We start from the raw sequence: 14,310 nt of genomic DNA, 5'->3' as shown, positions 1-14,310 counted from the left end.
GTGAAGGTTCGGCCTTGCGCCACAATTTCACCAAATCAAATTGCGCAATGTACCACAATGAATGCACCCTTCGTCCATTGGTTCTACGCTGTGTAATGCAATCTCATTTAAAAGTGGTAATCTATACACAGGAATAAATTCATGTTCATTCGATGCTCATTTATTCTTCTTCCATTAATATCGTGCCAAATCTGGCGCCTGTTCTCATTTTGAGGAACAATACCTCTGAGTGGTAGTCTTCCGACATTATACATTATTACTGTGCAAAAGAACAATCCATTGTAAAGTATTCAGTTTAAAAGCATCAAATTGTTTGTTCAACAGATTTTATCTAATTTTCACTTTGTGTTGTTTACTACTTCACTAACAATTTTACAATAACAAAATAATGCACATTCAGGGGTGGTTATATTTTTTTAAATTTATATAATCACAGCTGTGTTTACACTTAATAAAAAGACATAACATTAGATTCCAATGCTATTCAAATGTGAATTATTTTAATCTGTAGCAACCTTTTGGTACATAATTAAGAAAAATGAATATTTTTCCCCAAAATTTCATGCCCAGGCCTTTAAAATAAGACCTCTCCCAGCTTTTTACGGCCTCCCGTTCACTCACAATTTCATTGTAAAATTTTGGGCTTACGGAATTAGATATATAGATATTTTTTATTCAACTACATATACTAGTATACTCTATGTAGCTAGAGTTATAACACTGATATGTGTCCTTTACCCTAATTTTGACAATTTTTTGAAAATATAGATTTTTCAATTTTCGTAAAGTTTGGAGCTTAATATCTCTGATGGGACATGGGATAAAAATTTGATTTTTTCACAGGATGTTCTTCTGTATATGAGAAAACCACAGTAAAAAATTTATCATTGATATTTTACTGTGGTAAAAGTTATGAATTTTTGGAAACAGTAAGAAAACGCATATTGTTTAGTGTAGTAGCGACTTTTCTACAGGTTAAATAGTGCTCTTTATTAGTTCAAAATGCAGACAATTTACTACTTTTAAATAGATAACAAATACTTTACACCTTTAACTATAATATTTTAAAAATAACAAATATTATTAGAAATTTTATTTGTTTAACAAAATTAAAATCGTATAAATGTTAAGTATAACACCACTTTCAGTGACGGTATTAATCATATCAATACTTTGGTAAAAACTTTTCATTTTGAAAGGCCTTTAAAAATTCATAATTGTATTGTGCTTCAGTAATTGAATGTTTTTAACTGTAGGCCTACAAGTAGGGCTTAAAATATTGCTGGCTAATATTATATAATTAGGCTAAACATTTGGTTTTAAAATGTAAAGAAACCCACAAAATAATAGAACAACAATTTTATTATGTGTTATGTGTTACGACAAACTAATCATAAAAAAATGAAAAAAACTTATATTTATTTCATGTTTTCCTAGTTGGAATGAGCATTAAGAAGAATACTTATTTCATCTGACAGTTTTTGTGATATATTGTATACTCTTCCAGTTGCCGTTTTGAGTTCTTGAAATGACAGTTTTTTTTTAAATGTTGTTAATCGGTACACACACTTTGTCACTGTCAGACTTTCTAAAAGTTGTTCTTGGTCCAGCAGGATGGTAAAAGTGCATATACACATCACTATTTTCCAAACTTAATTGTTCAATTTGTGCCGACCTCCACTGCCCATCATATACACAAGCCACCAAGTCGTAAGTTTCTAGGGTCAATTGTAAAATTTTGCATATGCAATGGTCTTCATAAATGTCACTTTTTGATTTTATAAAGCACCTTATTGTGTTTTCTGAAACCCCATAAAATTTACCCAATTAACTCCTTGTTCCCTTGACTTGTACACAGTTTTCAAATCTGGTTTTAAGTTCTTCGACGTGAGTCAGAATTTCTTCCTTCCGGACAAGAAATTAGGTTATCCCTTTGATGTTATGTTTGCAAAATTCGTACATTTCTCTACACTTAGAATCTGATCTGTTAAGGTTCTTTGTAAACTGGCCTTACTAACTTCACGTTTTGTTGTTCCCCCAATTCCATCGCATGCATTTTTGCCATGGCAGGAGGCAAAAAGTGCCACTCAGCATCTAATTAAAGTCCCTTTTGTGGTTGCAGAGATTTAAAAAGGTTTTCTTATTTTTACATTGGGAAACACTTCCGTCAGAAAAGTAAATAACCTTTTCAACTCTAGGCAAGTTTATAATATTAGTACAAGTTTATTTAATATTAGCCAGCAATATTTAAGCCCTACTTGTAAGCCTACAGTTAAAAACATTCAATTACTGAAGCACAATACAATTATGAATCTTTAAAGGCCTTTCAAAATGAATAGTTTTTACCAAAGTATTGATATGATTAATACTGTCAATGAAAGTGGTGTTATACTTACCATTTATAAGATTATAAATTTTTTAAACAAATAAAATTTCTAATAATATTTGTTATATTTAAAATATTATTGTTAAAGGTGTAAAGTATTTGTTATCTATTTAAAAGTGGTAAATTGTCTGCCTTTTGAACTAATAAAGAGCACTATTTAACCTGTAGACAAGTCGCTAATACACTAAACAATATGCGTTTTCTTACTGTTTCCAAAAATTCATAACTTTAACCACAGTAAAATATCAATGATAAATTTATTACTGTAGTTTCCTCATATACAGAAGAACATCCTGTGAAAAAATCAAAATTTTATCCCATGTCCCATCAGAGATATTATGCTCCAAACTTTACGAAAATTGAAAAAATCTATATTTTAAAAAATTGCCAAAATTAAAGGACACATATATCAGTGTTATAACTCTCGCTACATAAATGACTTTAACAGCTTTTTCACAGCAAGCTCAAAATGTTCCAGAAACAAACCAATATCACCATTAGGAGATCTGTAAACACTTAAAACTATAAGATAGTAATCAATTATTTTGGTACAGCTAAATTCACAATGAAGCTCAATGCAAAATAAGCTAACATCTGTTTTGGTAAATGTTAACCCTGGTAAATAAATGGTTTTATTGCTCATTTTTTAAACTGGCTTTAAGGGATTTAATTGTTGAGGAGTTGGCAGTCTTTCCCTCATAAAAATAGAGGAAGGATTAGTTGCAGGAGAGCAATCATGTACGTTTATGTGCTGTGCATCATGGTCTAAGATGGCTGTGATGACAACTGGTGTCACCATATTGTTCACAGCTTGCTCATCTTAAATTAGACTGCCATTTTGATTAGGGGTGCAATATTGACCTCTGGTTTGCGCCATTAAATTTCTCTTGATAACCCCTTTAAAATGAGGGGTCACATGATAGGTGTTTACTTTTAAAAATTTGGGGCTGCCCCCAAAATACCCCATTTTGGGGGCTGGGGCAAAGTTTTAGCTTCGATGAAAAAGTTCAATTTCTTATTTTGTAAATATATGCCGAGTTTGGTTTTCCTACTGCAACGCATTACAAAGTTAACTGGGAGGTTCCAGACTTTTGCCTAACCCCGTATTGTGTCCGTTAGCACGGTAACTCAAGCAAAAATGATCCGATTGTGATGAAATTTGGTACCAACGTGTAAACCTACGTTTATTGAAACAAATTCGCGAACCAGCATGATCGGACCAAGGAAACAGGGTTTAATGTTGAGATTTATGGGGTAAAAATTGGGTTTTCTCGTTTTTGACCCTCAAAACTTAAATATTCCCAATTTTATCTAGACCATTTTGAGGGGCTTAAAAAAAACAAATAATTGAAAACATTGAAGTGTTTCTGTATGATTATTGTTTATGGAGAAAATTGTAAAATAAAAATTCCCTTGTTATTCTTATGGATAATAAGTAAACTGTTGTAGTTTGTTTGTTTATGGATATATTTGGATCAACCCTGGCAAATCTATTTATTTTGTACTAAGCTAATAATATTTTACTAAAAAACCATTTTATTACCCTCCCTGTAGGCAGCAAACCTAGGTACTTGTTAAACCTAATGTTATTTGAATAGATTTAACTGAAGATCAAAAAAATCTGGCAAATCAAAATTCGCTTAGTCTGCAGGTTTGCTGTGGCGGGGGTATTTTACTATCTGACTGTGGTTAATCATTCAACTGCAGGATCAGATGTTATTAAATTACAATTCACATTTAAACTTTCATAAAGAAAGCTCACTAGATTTTTAAAAGTGAACTCAAGAAATATATCAATTGCTAGGGGGCAAAGCTCTAAATGAAATCTCCTTTTTAGTTACCATTCGTCCCACCAACAAATAAAAAGCTTTAAAATAACACCTAAATCGTAAAAATTTTTTAAGAGGGATGTTACTCATAAAACCCTTACTGTAATAAGTATATAGATTCTACCAATGTTTAAAGTGTGGACTCACCTGCCCCTACTGCGTGTGGGCTGTTGGTGACGTGAACGCTGATGTCTGTCCCAGCTAGGATGTGGGTGTGGATGAGCGTGCGGGTGCGGGTGCGGGTGAGAGTGAGGGTGAGGATGAGGGTGTGGGTGCGGATGGGGATGAGGTGGAGGTGTTGTAGCCAAGTCCACTATTTGATGGTGGGACAAGCGTCGCCTCTTTCTGCTTGGGCTCTCACTCTGAAATGCAAAATACCAATTTCAGAGTGAAGTATTTTATTGATACGTACTTGTCCAAGGCATTCTTTCTCTTGATTACTTATAAGAATAAACTTTTAAATTAATGAGAAACAAATTATATTAAAGAAAGGAATTCACACTTTTATTTTGATCACACAAACATAAACATGAACACAGCTTAATATAAAAAGTAGAACATATGATCTTGAGACAATGTACATTTAAACAGTACATAAGCAAAATTGTCAATGTTCCAATACTCCCTTCACAATTTTGAAACTATATGTCACAAAGTCCAATGTTTACTTTAAGCTGTGTAAACCTTACTCGATTGAGAGGTTTAGTAAGGATGTCGGCAAGTTGATATGTTGTAGATACATGTTCAACATCAACAAGTCCTTCCAAGAATTTTTCTCTGACGAAGTAATACTTAACTTCGATATGCTTGGTTCTGCGATGAAACTCAGGGTTCTTTATGAGTTTCACAGCACTGCCATTGTTAATTTTCAGAACAGGTGTCAATTGTGAGTGACAACTTATTTCTTCAAACAGACGTTTGAGCCATATTGCTTCCTTAGCTCCTTCACATGCAGCCACAAACTCGGCTTCTGTCGTAGACAGTGCTACAGAACGCTGTTTCTCGCTTCGCCAGCTCACTGGACCTCCAGCATAACAACTGATAAACCCATACGTTTATTTCCGAGTACTTTCCTCTCCAGCAATATCAGAATCAGTGAAAACATCCAGATTACTGCACGGTGAGGACTTGTACAAGATACCAACATTTATGGTTCCTCGAAGATATCTAAATATCCTTTTGACACTCAACCAATCAGCTTGAGTAGGATGTTCCATATTCCTCGCAGCCAATCCCACAGCAAAGGAAATATCAGGTCTTGATACACAACTTAAATGCATCAAGCTTCCAACAGCTTCACGATATGGAACTTTTTCACTGACAGACTCCACTGGACCATTGTTTACAGGTCTTTCACATGGTGTAGAAATGGAATTCGAGTCACTCATACCAAAACGTTGTAATATGCGTTTAGTATAGGCTGATTGACCAATCCATATTCCACTTGAACTTTTCTTGATCTGTAATCCTAAATAACTGTCAAGTTCACCAGATTTGATTTTAAAAACTTTGGATAAGCTTTTCATGAAGTCATCAATGATGCTATTGTCGGTCCCAGCTACTAATCCATCATCTACATAAATAAGTACAAGTAGCTTCTTCCCGTGATTGTTTTTATAAAAGAGACAGGGATCCGAGTTACTTCTCTTAAGACCTTGAGATTCAAGAAACTTTGTAAGTTTCAAGCTCCAACAACGAGGAGATTGTTTCAGACCATATAATGACTTTTGTAGTTTACACACACGTCCAGTTCCATCAGAATAACCTTCAGGTTGCTACATGTAAACTTCCTCTGAAAGATCACCATATAAAAAGGCAGTCTTCACGTCAAACTGACGCAATTCCAGATTTTCAACGGAAGCCGTACTTAGCACAGATCTAATGGTGTCATAACGTGCCACAGGACTAAACAGTTCATTATAGTCAATTCCTTCACGTTGTGCATATCCCTTGGCTACTAGTCGAGCTTTGTATTTTTCATGAGAACCATCAGAATTAGGTTTGGTTCGAAGTACCCAACGACATCCCAGGACACGAGCTCCTTCTGGTTTATCCACCAAAATCCAAGTTTTATTTTCATGGATGGATTTTATTTCATCGTCCATAGCAGCCTTCCAGTCAGATGCATCATCTAACACCATTGCTTCCTTGTAAGACCTTGGAAACATCTGTGTTTCTGATTGAACCAGCATCAGATCAAAATTTCCACTGCTCATCCAACTTGGTACACTTTTCACTCGTTTTCCTTGTCGCAACACATCTTTTGTGGTTTCATTTTTAGACAATACAACACACTCGTCTTGCTCACCTCCATCCAAAACAATAGGAGTTGCCACTTCATCAGTTTCCACTTCCGTGGTTTCATTTTGAGACAATACTACAAAGCAGTTAGTTCCAAATACTCTGAGGTGTTGCAGACCTGGAACACTCTTACCCGACCACAATTGCAGTGGTGATTTGCCATCTACAGGACTTGGTCCTGTAAGATTAAGGAGGTAAACTGCAGTATTACAAGCCTCACCCCAAAGAAACTTCGGCAAGCCTTTCCTCTGAAGCATAGAACGAGCAGACTCCACAATCGTTCGATTATCCCTCTCAACAGAACCATTCTGTTCAGGGCAGTAGGGAGAAGTTGTACGTATCTTAATACCATACTCCTTAATGATTTTCGTAGTTTCCTTTGATAGGAATTCAGACCCGTTATCAAACAACATTTCTTTTATGATCTTTCCACCTTGTTTTGCTTTTGGAAGGTCAGAAGCAAAACAAGGTGGAAAGTATTGTACTTGGAAGGTCAGAAGCAAAACAAGGTGGAAAGTATTGTACTTGGAAGGTCATACGTGAACAAAATATACAAAACAGGTCCAAGAACACTGCCTTGTGGTACACCTGATTCAATTTCATGCACATCTGTAACTACATCTTGATATTTAATTTGAAAAAAGCGTTTGGACAAATACGAGTTCAACACTCCATGTGTACGGGGCAGCAAAGTTTTAATTTTGAACAATAGTCCTGTGTGCCAGACTTTATCAAACGCCTGGGCTACGTCCAAAAAGCAGATGAACAAAAACGTTTATTTTCAAGATCTTCCTTGATTACATTCACTATTCTACTGTATGCACTTGCTCAATGGTGGAATGCTTTCGGCGGAATCCAAACTGATGGGAAGGCAACAATTCTTTTTCGTCAATTATAATTTGGAGTCTTTTAAAAAAAAGTTTTTCAACAACTTTTTAAACCACGGGAAGAAGAGATATAGGCCGATACGAGGATGCTTGATTTTAAAGGTTTACCAGGTTTCGGAATAACAACAATTTGTGAAACCTTCCACTGTATTGGGAAGTATTCGAGGCGTAAAACTGCATTGAAAAGTACTGTAGTGAATACTATTCCTTTTCTAGGCAGCTCTTTCAACACTTTACCTGTTATCAGATCATAACCGGGGGCTTTTTTGCCGTTTAAATCGTCTTTTATTACTTTAGCTACTTCGGATGGTGTAAACAATTTTATCGGTAAATCAAGTTGATTTGGAGAATCGAGGAATTCCAAAATTTCTTGTTCAACGTTTGAATTTATATTATATAGTTTGAACACTTCTTTGAAGTATGAAGCAAAGACATCTGCTTTCTCGATGTTGCTTTTGACCCAAGAACCATCTTCTTTTAGAATAGGTGGAATGCAAATTTGTGGACGTTTAAAGTTTTTTGTAACTTTCCAAAGGGAGTAGTCACTAGCTTCAGATGGAGAAAGGTTTGATGTGAAATCTTGAAATCTGTCATTGTTTAATTTAAACAGTAACCTTTTTAGTTGTTGAGTGGCCCTGTTTAGATTTCTTTTATCCGTCTGATCTCTAGAGTTTTGCCATATTCTACGGAGTCGGCGTTTTTCGGAAATTTTCCTATTAATTTCAATTGGATAGCTTATTCCTGATTTTATATTAAGTTTATTCTGGTCTGGAGTTGCTCTCCAAGCGGAGTCTTGAACTGTTTTGTTGAAATGTTCAACAGCAAGATTCAAATCTTCTTCGCTCTTCAAACACACAGAAATCTTTAAATTTTGATCCATTAATTCACGAAAATAATTCCAATCTGTATTTTTGTTACATAAATGTGGTGGAATAGGTTTGAATATAACAGTTGAAGCGATCGTTAAAATTACAGGTGAGTGGTCTGAGGAAAGGTCCAGAGATTGCTCGATTGTCACACAATCTCGGGATACACCTTTCGTAACAAAAAAATCAAGAAGGTCTGGTATTTTTTGACGATCAGAGGGCCAATATGTCGGTTCAACTTATTTAAATTTAAAAATGTAAACAACCTGAACTAACTGTCGAATGAATTTTGATTTCACAATTCCACACAGCTGGTTCAAACATATTAAATAATGCACGAATATTAGAACAGAGAGGGTAAGGATTATAAATTTAAAATAATGATGTTACCAGCCCGATTGTAAACATTATTTTACATTACTTAAATGTAGCTGTCAAACCATATGTTAATGTAATTTAATTAGTATGATTCAAAGTCAAAGTCAAAACATTCTTTATTCATTATAGTTTCACATTACATGAACTTGAATAGAGTCATGAGCTAAATTCAAAATTGCTTACTGCTAATTAAATACATAAAAAGAGTACTAAAATTACTTGACTTTAACTTTTAACAAAACCATGACTTTAAGGATTACAGTATTTGGAATTCAAATTAAGTTAGGCCTAACTGTTTTTTACTAATACTAAAGAATTCTGTTACTGAGTAGCAGGGAGTTCTTAAAAAATATTCCTTTAAGAGCTGCTTGAATTTATTAAATTTGGTTTCTTTTCGGATGTGAGCTGGTATAGACTGGAGAAATTTTAGCCCTATGTAAGATGTCTTTTTAGTGTAAAATTCAAGATTATGCCGAGGTAGGTTAATTTTTAATCTGGTGTTATATACTAATTGTTCTGTTGAGCTGGATGATAGTTGGATCTGTTTTGCATAAATTATTGTTTCATAAATATAAAGACTATAAACTGTTAATATTTGTAATTCACGAAAGATGCTCTTGACAGGCTCTTTCTTTTTAAGATTTTTCATCACCCTGATAGCTTTTTTCTGCTTAATTAGTACTTTATCTAAATTAGTTTTTGTTGTTGCCCCGTATAGAACAATTCCATATGAAATATGTGAATGTATTAATGAGAAATAAACAACTCTTAGAGTGTCTAAACTGCATACTCTGAACATCTGTCGCAGAGCATGGATACCGGAAGATACCTTTTTAACCACATAATTCACATGGCCCTCCTAAGATAGATGTTTATCGATAATTAGACCAAGAAATTTTTTTTGCTTTACTTGGTTTATTCTTTCTGATTTTATGCAAATGTTTGGTTCAAAATTTTGTCTACGTTGTTTAGTGGAAAATGATATAAAATTGGATTTTTCTGTGTTAATAAGCAGATTTTTTCGGTCAAGGAATTCTTTAGTGGATAAAAGACTCTCCTGAGAAAACGTTTCAATCTGTTCTTTTGATCTTCCCGGAACCAGCACATTACAATCATCAGCAAACAGACACATAGACCCGCCGTTTCTTTCTTACTACAGTATTCTTTCAGTTACTTCATTTGTTTATGTTTATGATCTATTATACTGAGTCTGTTCTATTTTTGTGAAATGCTGTAATAATATTTTACTGGGAATAATTCGTTTTAAAAGAAATCATTCATCATGGATATAGGAAATAATTAAGATTCTATAATCGTTGCCCTATCAACCTAGGCCCTTTTCCTGAGTGTTATGAGGTTTATGTTTTGATTTATTTTTGTGTAAACCGTAATATAATCCCCCTGCCACAGCAAATCTGTAGACTGAATTTCCATTTGCCTGATTATATAATTTCACTAAAATATGTTAGAAAACTACCCTATTTTCCATATTTATTTATATTTTTTATTTATATTTTCCTATTTTTCTATTTATCGGTTTGGAACTAATGTGATAACTTTATGTTTACAGTGCAAACCATGAATGTATGGATGGATGGATGTTTGTGACAAGCAAACGCGAAAAATACTAAACCGACAAGGTTGAAATTTGGTATGATGATAGATGACATCCCCGATTAACATATTCTTACCTCAAAAATTCTTTCAGTCTCCGCCCCGGTGGCTCTGGCTCTGGACTTTCTCATGTTAACCTTATGAGTATTCATATTTAAAGAAATTAAAGAATTTCGTCAGTCGTTTCAACTGTACAAGTTGGTTCTATGATATTAAACATCATTAAAAAGTTATAGGGCTTGCCAAACAGGGTGCAGCACTATTATGTTGTTTGTTTGCATTAATGACCACAGCTAATTTTAAACAACTAGCAAAAAAAGTTGTGGTACACAATGAGAACTTTACTTTTTTCCATGGTTTAGGTGCAGTGGTAGAACATCAGGACTATGGTAGATGTGTGCTACACTATAGGATACCGTATAAATTAAAAGACCATTTTTTTTTTCAAATCGTGTCCTCTCCCATAACTGCAATAAGCATTTATATACGCCAACCCCGTACGAAGGACGGGTACTCTGCTAGTAACACAATAATACAAATACAGTATACTAATACAATAATACTGTAGGTTTCCGTAGTCTGTGGCCATAGGTTCGTCTGAACTGTCAATCAATTCTGAGAAATTCACAGTTGTAAATTCTTACTAGTCTTTTTCTAAGTTCACGTTGCACTCGCAATTAGTTCGGATATTTTATCTAGGAAAGCAGGTATGCCCTAAGTCATAGCATTTGTAGGTTAAGTATAATAATAACAAACATGCTTATCGTAGGTTTGTAGGCATACTTGTTCAAGAATATGCCGTGGTAGGTTTTGTTTATAAATTTTATTTTTTAATTCTTGTCTAATGACGATATTGATTTGTATTTGTGCGAAAATGTTAATTTATTTGTCAAGGGCATGAGCGGCCCTCTAGTCTATGTATGTTACATGAAGCACAACATGAAAAAGAATAAATTAAAGGAAGGTAAAAAACGGATCAGTTGCTGAAGGTCTAAATCTCAGAAGGTCTAATCAGACCTTCGACACACATTTTGCAGTTTGTATGTGGTTTGTACTTTATGCTGAGGATCCCATGAATCCTGTACAAAATAAAAAAAAATCATTCAAACTACAAGTTTATTACTTTTCCGAGAACCAGCCTTTATCAGCCCTTACTTCCGCTCCCACGCTAGTTGGCAACATCAACTGTGCTGTATGAAAACAAAAAATTTGAGTAAATATACTGTAATGTTGAATTTTGAGGCTGTGGTGTTCCTTCGTAAACACATTCAATTATAATCTAGGAATATGTAAATTTATTGTTATACGTTAACTTTATTGATATTCGATTTGCTACAGTACTATTAAAACCTATAACATTTTCAATTCATGTGCGTTGTATTTTAGAGTTGGGGAAACAAAAGAACCCTGTGTACAACTTATTTATATGATATTCTCATTGGTTGCAATTTAAATAAAATAAATTTAATTTTTTTTTTTTTGCAGTGGTGTAACAAACCACAAACACAAAATTTATTGAAATAAAATTAAGTCAATGTTAAGTGAATAATATTAATCCCTAAATATATTTGCGACATAAGAACATTTAATTGAAGCCTAAAAACCGTTTGAAAAAGGAATTCTATTCTTTATACTAGTAAAAAATTAAAATGAGGGTATAAAAAATAGTTTTCAAAGATAATGTTGATCAATGTACATTCATCTAGTCTTGAAAAATAAGTATTTAAAAGCTTACTCCAAACATAATGAAGTTTATCGGTTGTTAACAAAATGTCATCATTTTTCAAACCATGTAAACCTTATAGTTTTCCAACTGTCGCCTTGTTTATTTTTTCTTTTTATGTTTTTTTTTTTTTACTTTACGATGTTTCAATTAATGGTACAAATATTCATAGTATATATATTTCTGAACAAGAACATATACCCATGGTTATATAACTAATAAAGGTTCCATAAGCATTTACACGAGAGAACACTGTTCGGCAAGTAGCCGGTCATCGTAACCGGTCATCATGAAGGAGCTTGGACGTCGTGCAACAGTCAAATATTTATTGGACGTCGTGGCATTTGGACGTCATGCAACTGGCAGCGACTTTGGATGTCGTGCAAATGTTACTATTTACAATTCTATAGTGCGCTGTTTCACGACGTCCAAGTGCCACGACGTCCAAAGCTTGTAGAAAGACTATATTTTTGGCAGTTACTGTACTTTTGGACGTCGTGGCACTTGGACGTCGTGCAACAACTCAAAAATTATGTTTTGGACGTCGTGGCACTGAATAAATATTATTGGACGTCGTGGCACTTGGACGTCGTGCAATGCATCCCTTTTCTGTCCCAATCTGCACTAGCATTTTGCTCAGATCCAGAGATGTTAGTAATAGGTCTTACTTCAGATCCCATTATGAAACTCAACAAGCCTTGTTGTCTTAACAACAAATGGATAAGCATCTTCCATTTAGTCCAATTACTTGCACCCAAAAGTTTCTCTATACATATCTTTTCATTTGAATTTGCCATAATGTCTAACCAATTGTATACTTGTTCCAAGAAAAAAAGTCAACAATTACAATGGCAAAACAATGAAGAAAAATATTATATAGCTTCTTTAAAAGTAATTTTAAAAAATACCTTGTTTGTAGAATAGCCCATAACCTATTGATACGTACTTGTCCAAGGCATTCTTTCTCTTGATTTGGACAACAAATTATATTAAAGAAAGGAATTCACACTTTTATTTTGATCACACAAACATAAACATGAACACAGCTTAATATAAAAAGTAGAACATATGATATTGAGACAATGTACATTTAAACAGTACATAAGCAAAATTGTCAATGTTCCAATATATTTCACTCCTGATACTGCAATATACAGTAGGCTCTCGCTCATCCGGATCAGTCTCGTCCGGACTCCCGCTAGTCTGGATCGGCAATCAGGATTTTTTAGCGGCACAGTACAGTTGAAGTCTGATTATCCGAGCTAAACGGGACCGAGACTACCTCGGATAATCAAAATCTGAGGGGAACACAGGGGTAAAAATTATTACCGGAACTGAATTTGCTTGGCTATCAATACTGTGGACCTGTAACAAAATTGAAAAAACGGCTATATACAGTATACTGTATTTGCTCGACTCTCGATAGTCCAGATTTTTCATAATTCGGACCGGACGTCCCATTAGTACGGATGAGCGAGAGTCTACTGTATCAGTTTTAGTTTTAACATACAGTCTTGCTAATATGTGGTTTTTCTGGACCAGATCTTGATTGGATTATTAAATTGCTCGGATCAGCTGGAAATGCATGAAAATTGCATTGAAAAATAAAACAATCCCTAGTTATTTGTGTAACTAGTGTGCGAAGTGGCACCTTACTGCAAATGAGAGAAATGTTTACGCACAAGCCGCAGGTGAGTGAGGAAAATTTCTCAAAAGCAGCAAAGGCACTTTGCACTCGTTTTACACATTATATTTTTTCTACAGTAACTATAAAGCATTTACGTTTTTTTAAGGAAAAAATCAACTTGGCTTTGGAATAATAACTAGGCATGCGGCCTCAGGTCCGCCAATTGAGCGGAGTAAGCAAGCTTTGATATAAACAAATAACTTTAATTTGTTTTCATGATTCAAATTGAATACATGATGACGTCACCATAGCAACAATCCAATTGAATTCTCGTGGTTGGTTGGAAGAGTTGAAGGAAATATGAATCCAGTCAGCTGTTTCGATTAGGTCATTGATTTTTACTTGTATATATGAGTAATAGTAAAACCGTGTGTTTGTAATAGCATAAAGATAAGTATTATTTTGTCAATATCCTTATGTTTGTTTAGCTCCCATTTACGTAATAGACCTTAGGCTTCCTTCTCATTTTCTCCAACTAAAACATATAGCCAATTAGTCAACTTTGCTCAGCGAACATAATGACAGAAGAAGGTGACTATATATAGCAATACCATAGTCAATGGTCACCACAGGAAATAAGGCGTGGCTAATTTCACGAGCTGATGATACCCATACCCTGAAAAAGATGGTGGTTGCCGC

At 34.3% G+C, this 14,310-nt stretch overlaps 1 protein-coding gene across 2 annotated transcripts in view; it reads right to left on the bottom strand.

Annotated features, from left to right (window-relative positions):
• Positions 1-14,310, bottom strand: part of LOC128983245 (E3 ubiquitin-protein ligase RNF38) — a 186,972-nt gene that overhangs the window by 84,704 nt on the left and 87,958 nt on the right. For both annotated transcript variants that reach the window (XM_054402489.1, XM_054402482.1), the window contains one exon: positions 4,363-4,577. In XM_054402489.1, the coding sequence (XP_054258464.1) occupies positions 4,363-4,577 (215 nt within the window). The remainder of the gene's footprint in view (positions 1-4,362; positions 4,578-14,310) is intronic.

The sequence above is a fragment of the Macrosteles quadrilineatus genome, unplaced genomic scaffold (assembly GCF_028750875.1).
Source record: "Macrosteles quadrilineatus isolate MER2022 unplaced genomic scaffold, UCM_ALF_1.0 Scaffold_1__1_contigs__length_201487025, whole genome shotgun sequence".
Lineage (NCBI taxonomy): Eukaryota > Metazoa > Arthropoda > Insecta > Hemiptera > Cicadellidae > Macrosteles > Macrosteles quadrilineatus.
Note: the sequence above shows the minus strand (reverse complement) of the source record. Positions and strands in the feature narration are given on the sequence as shown.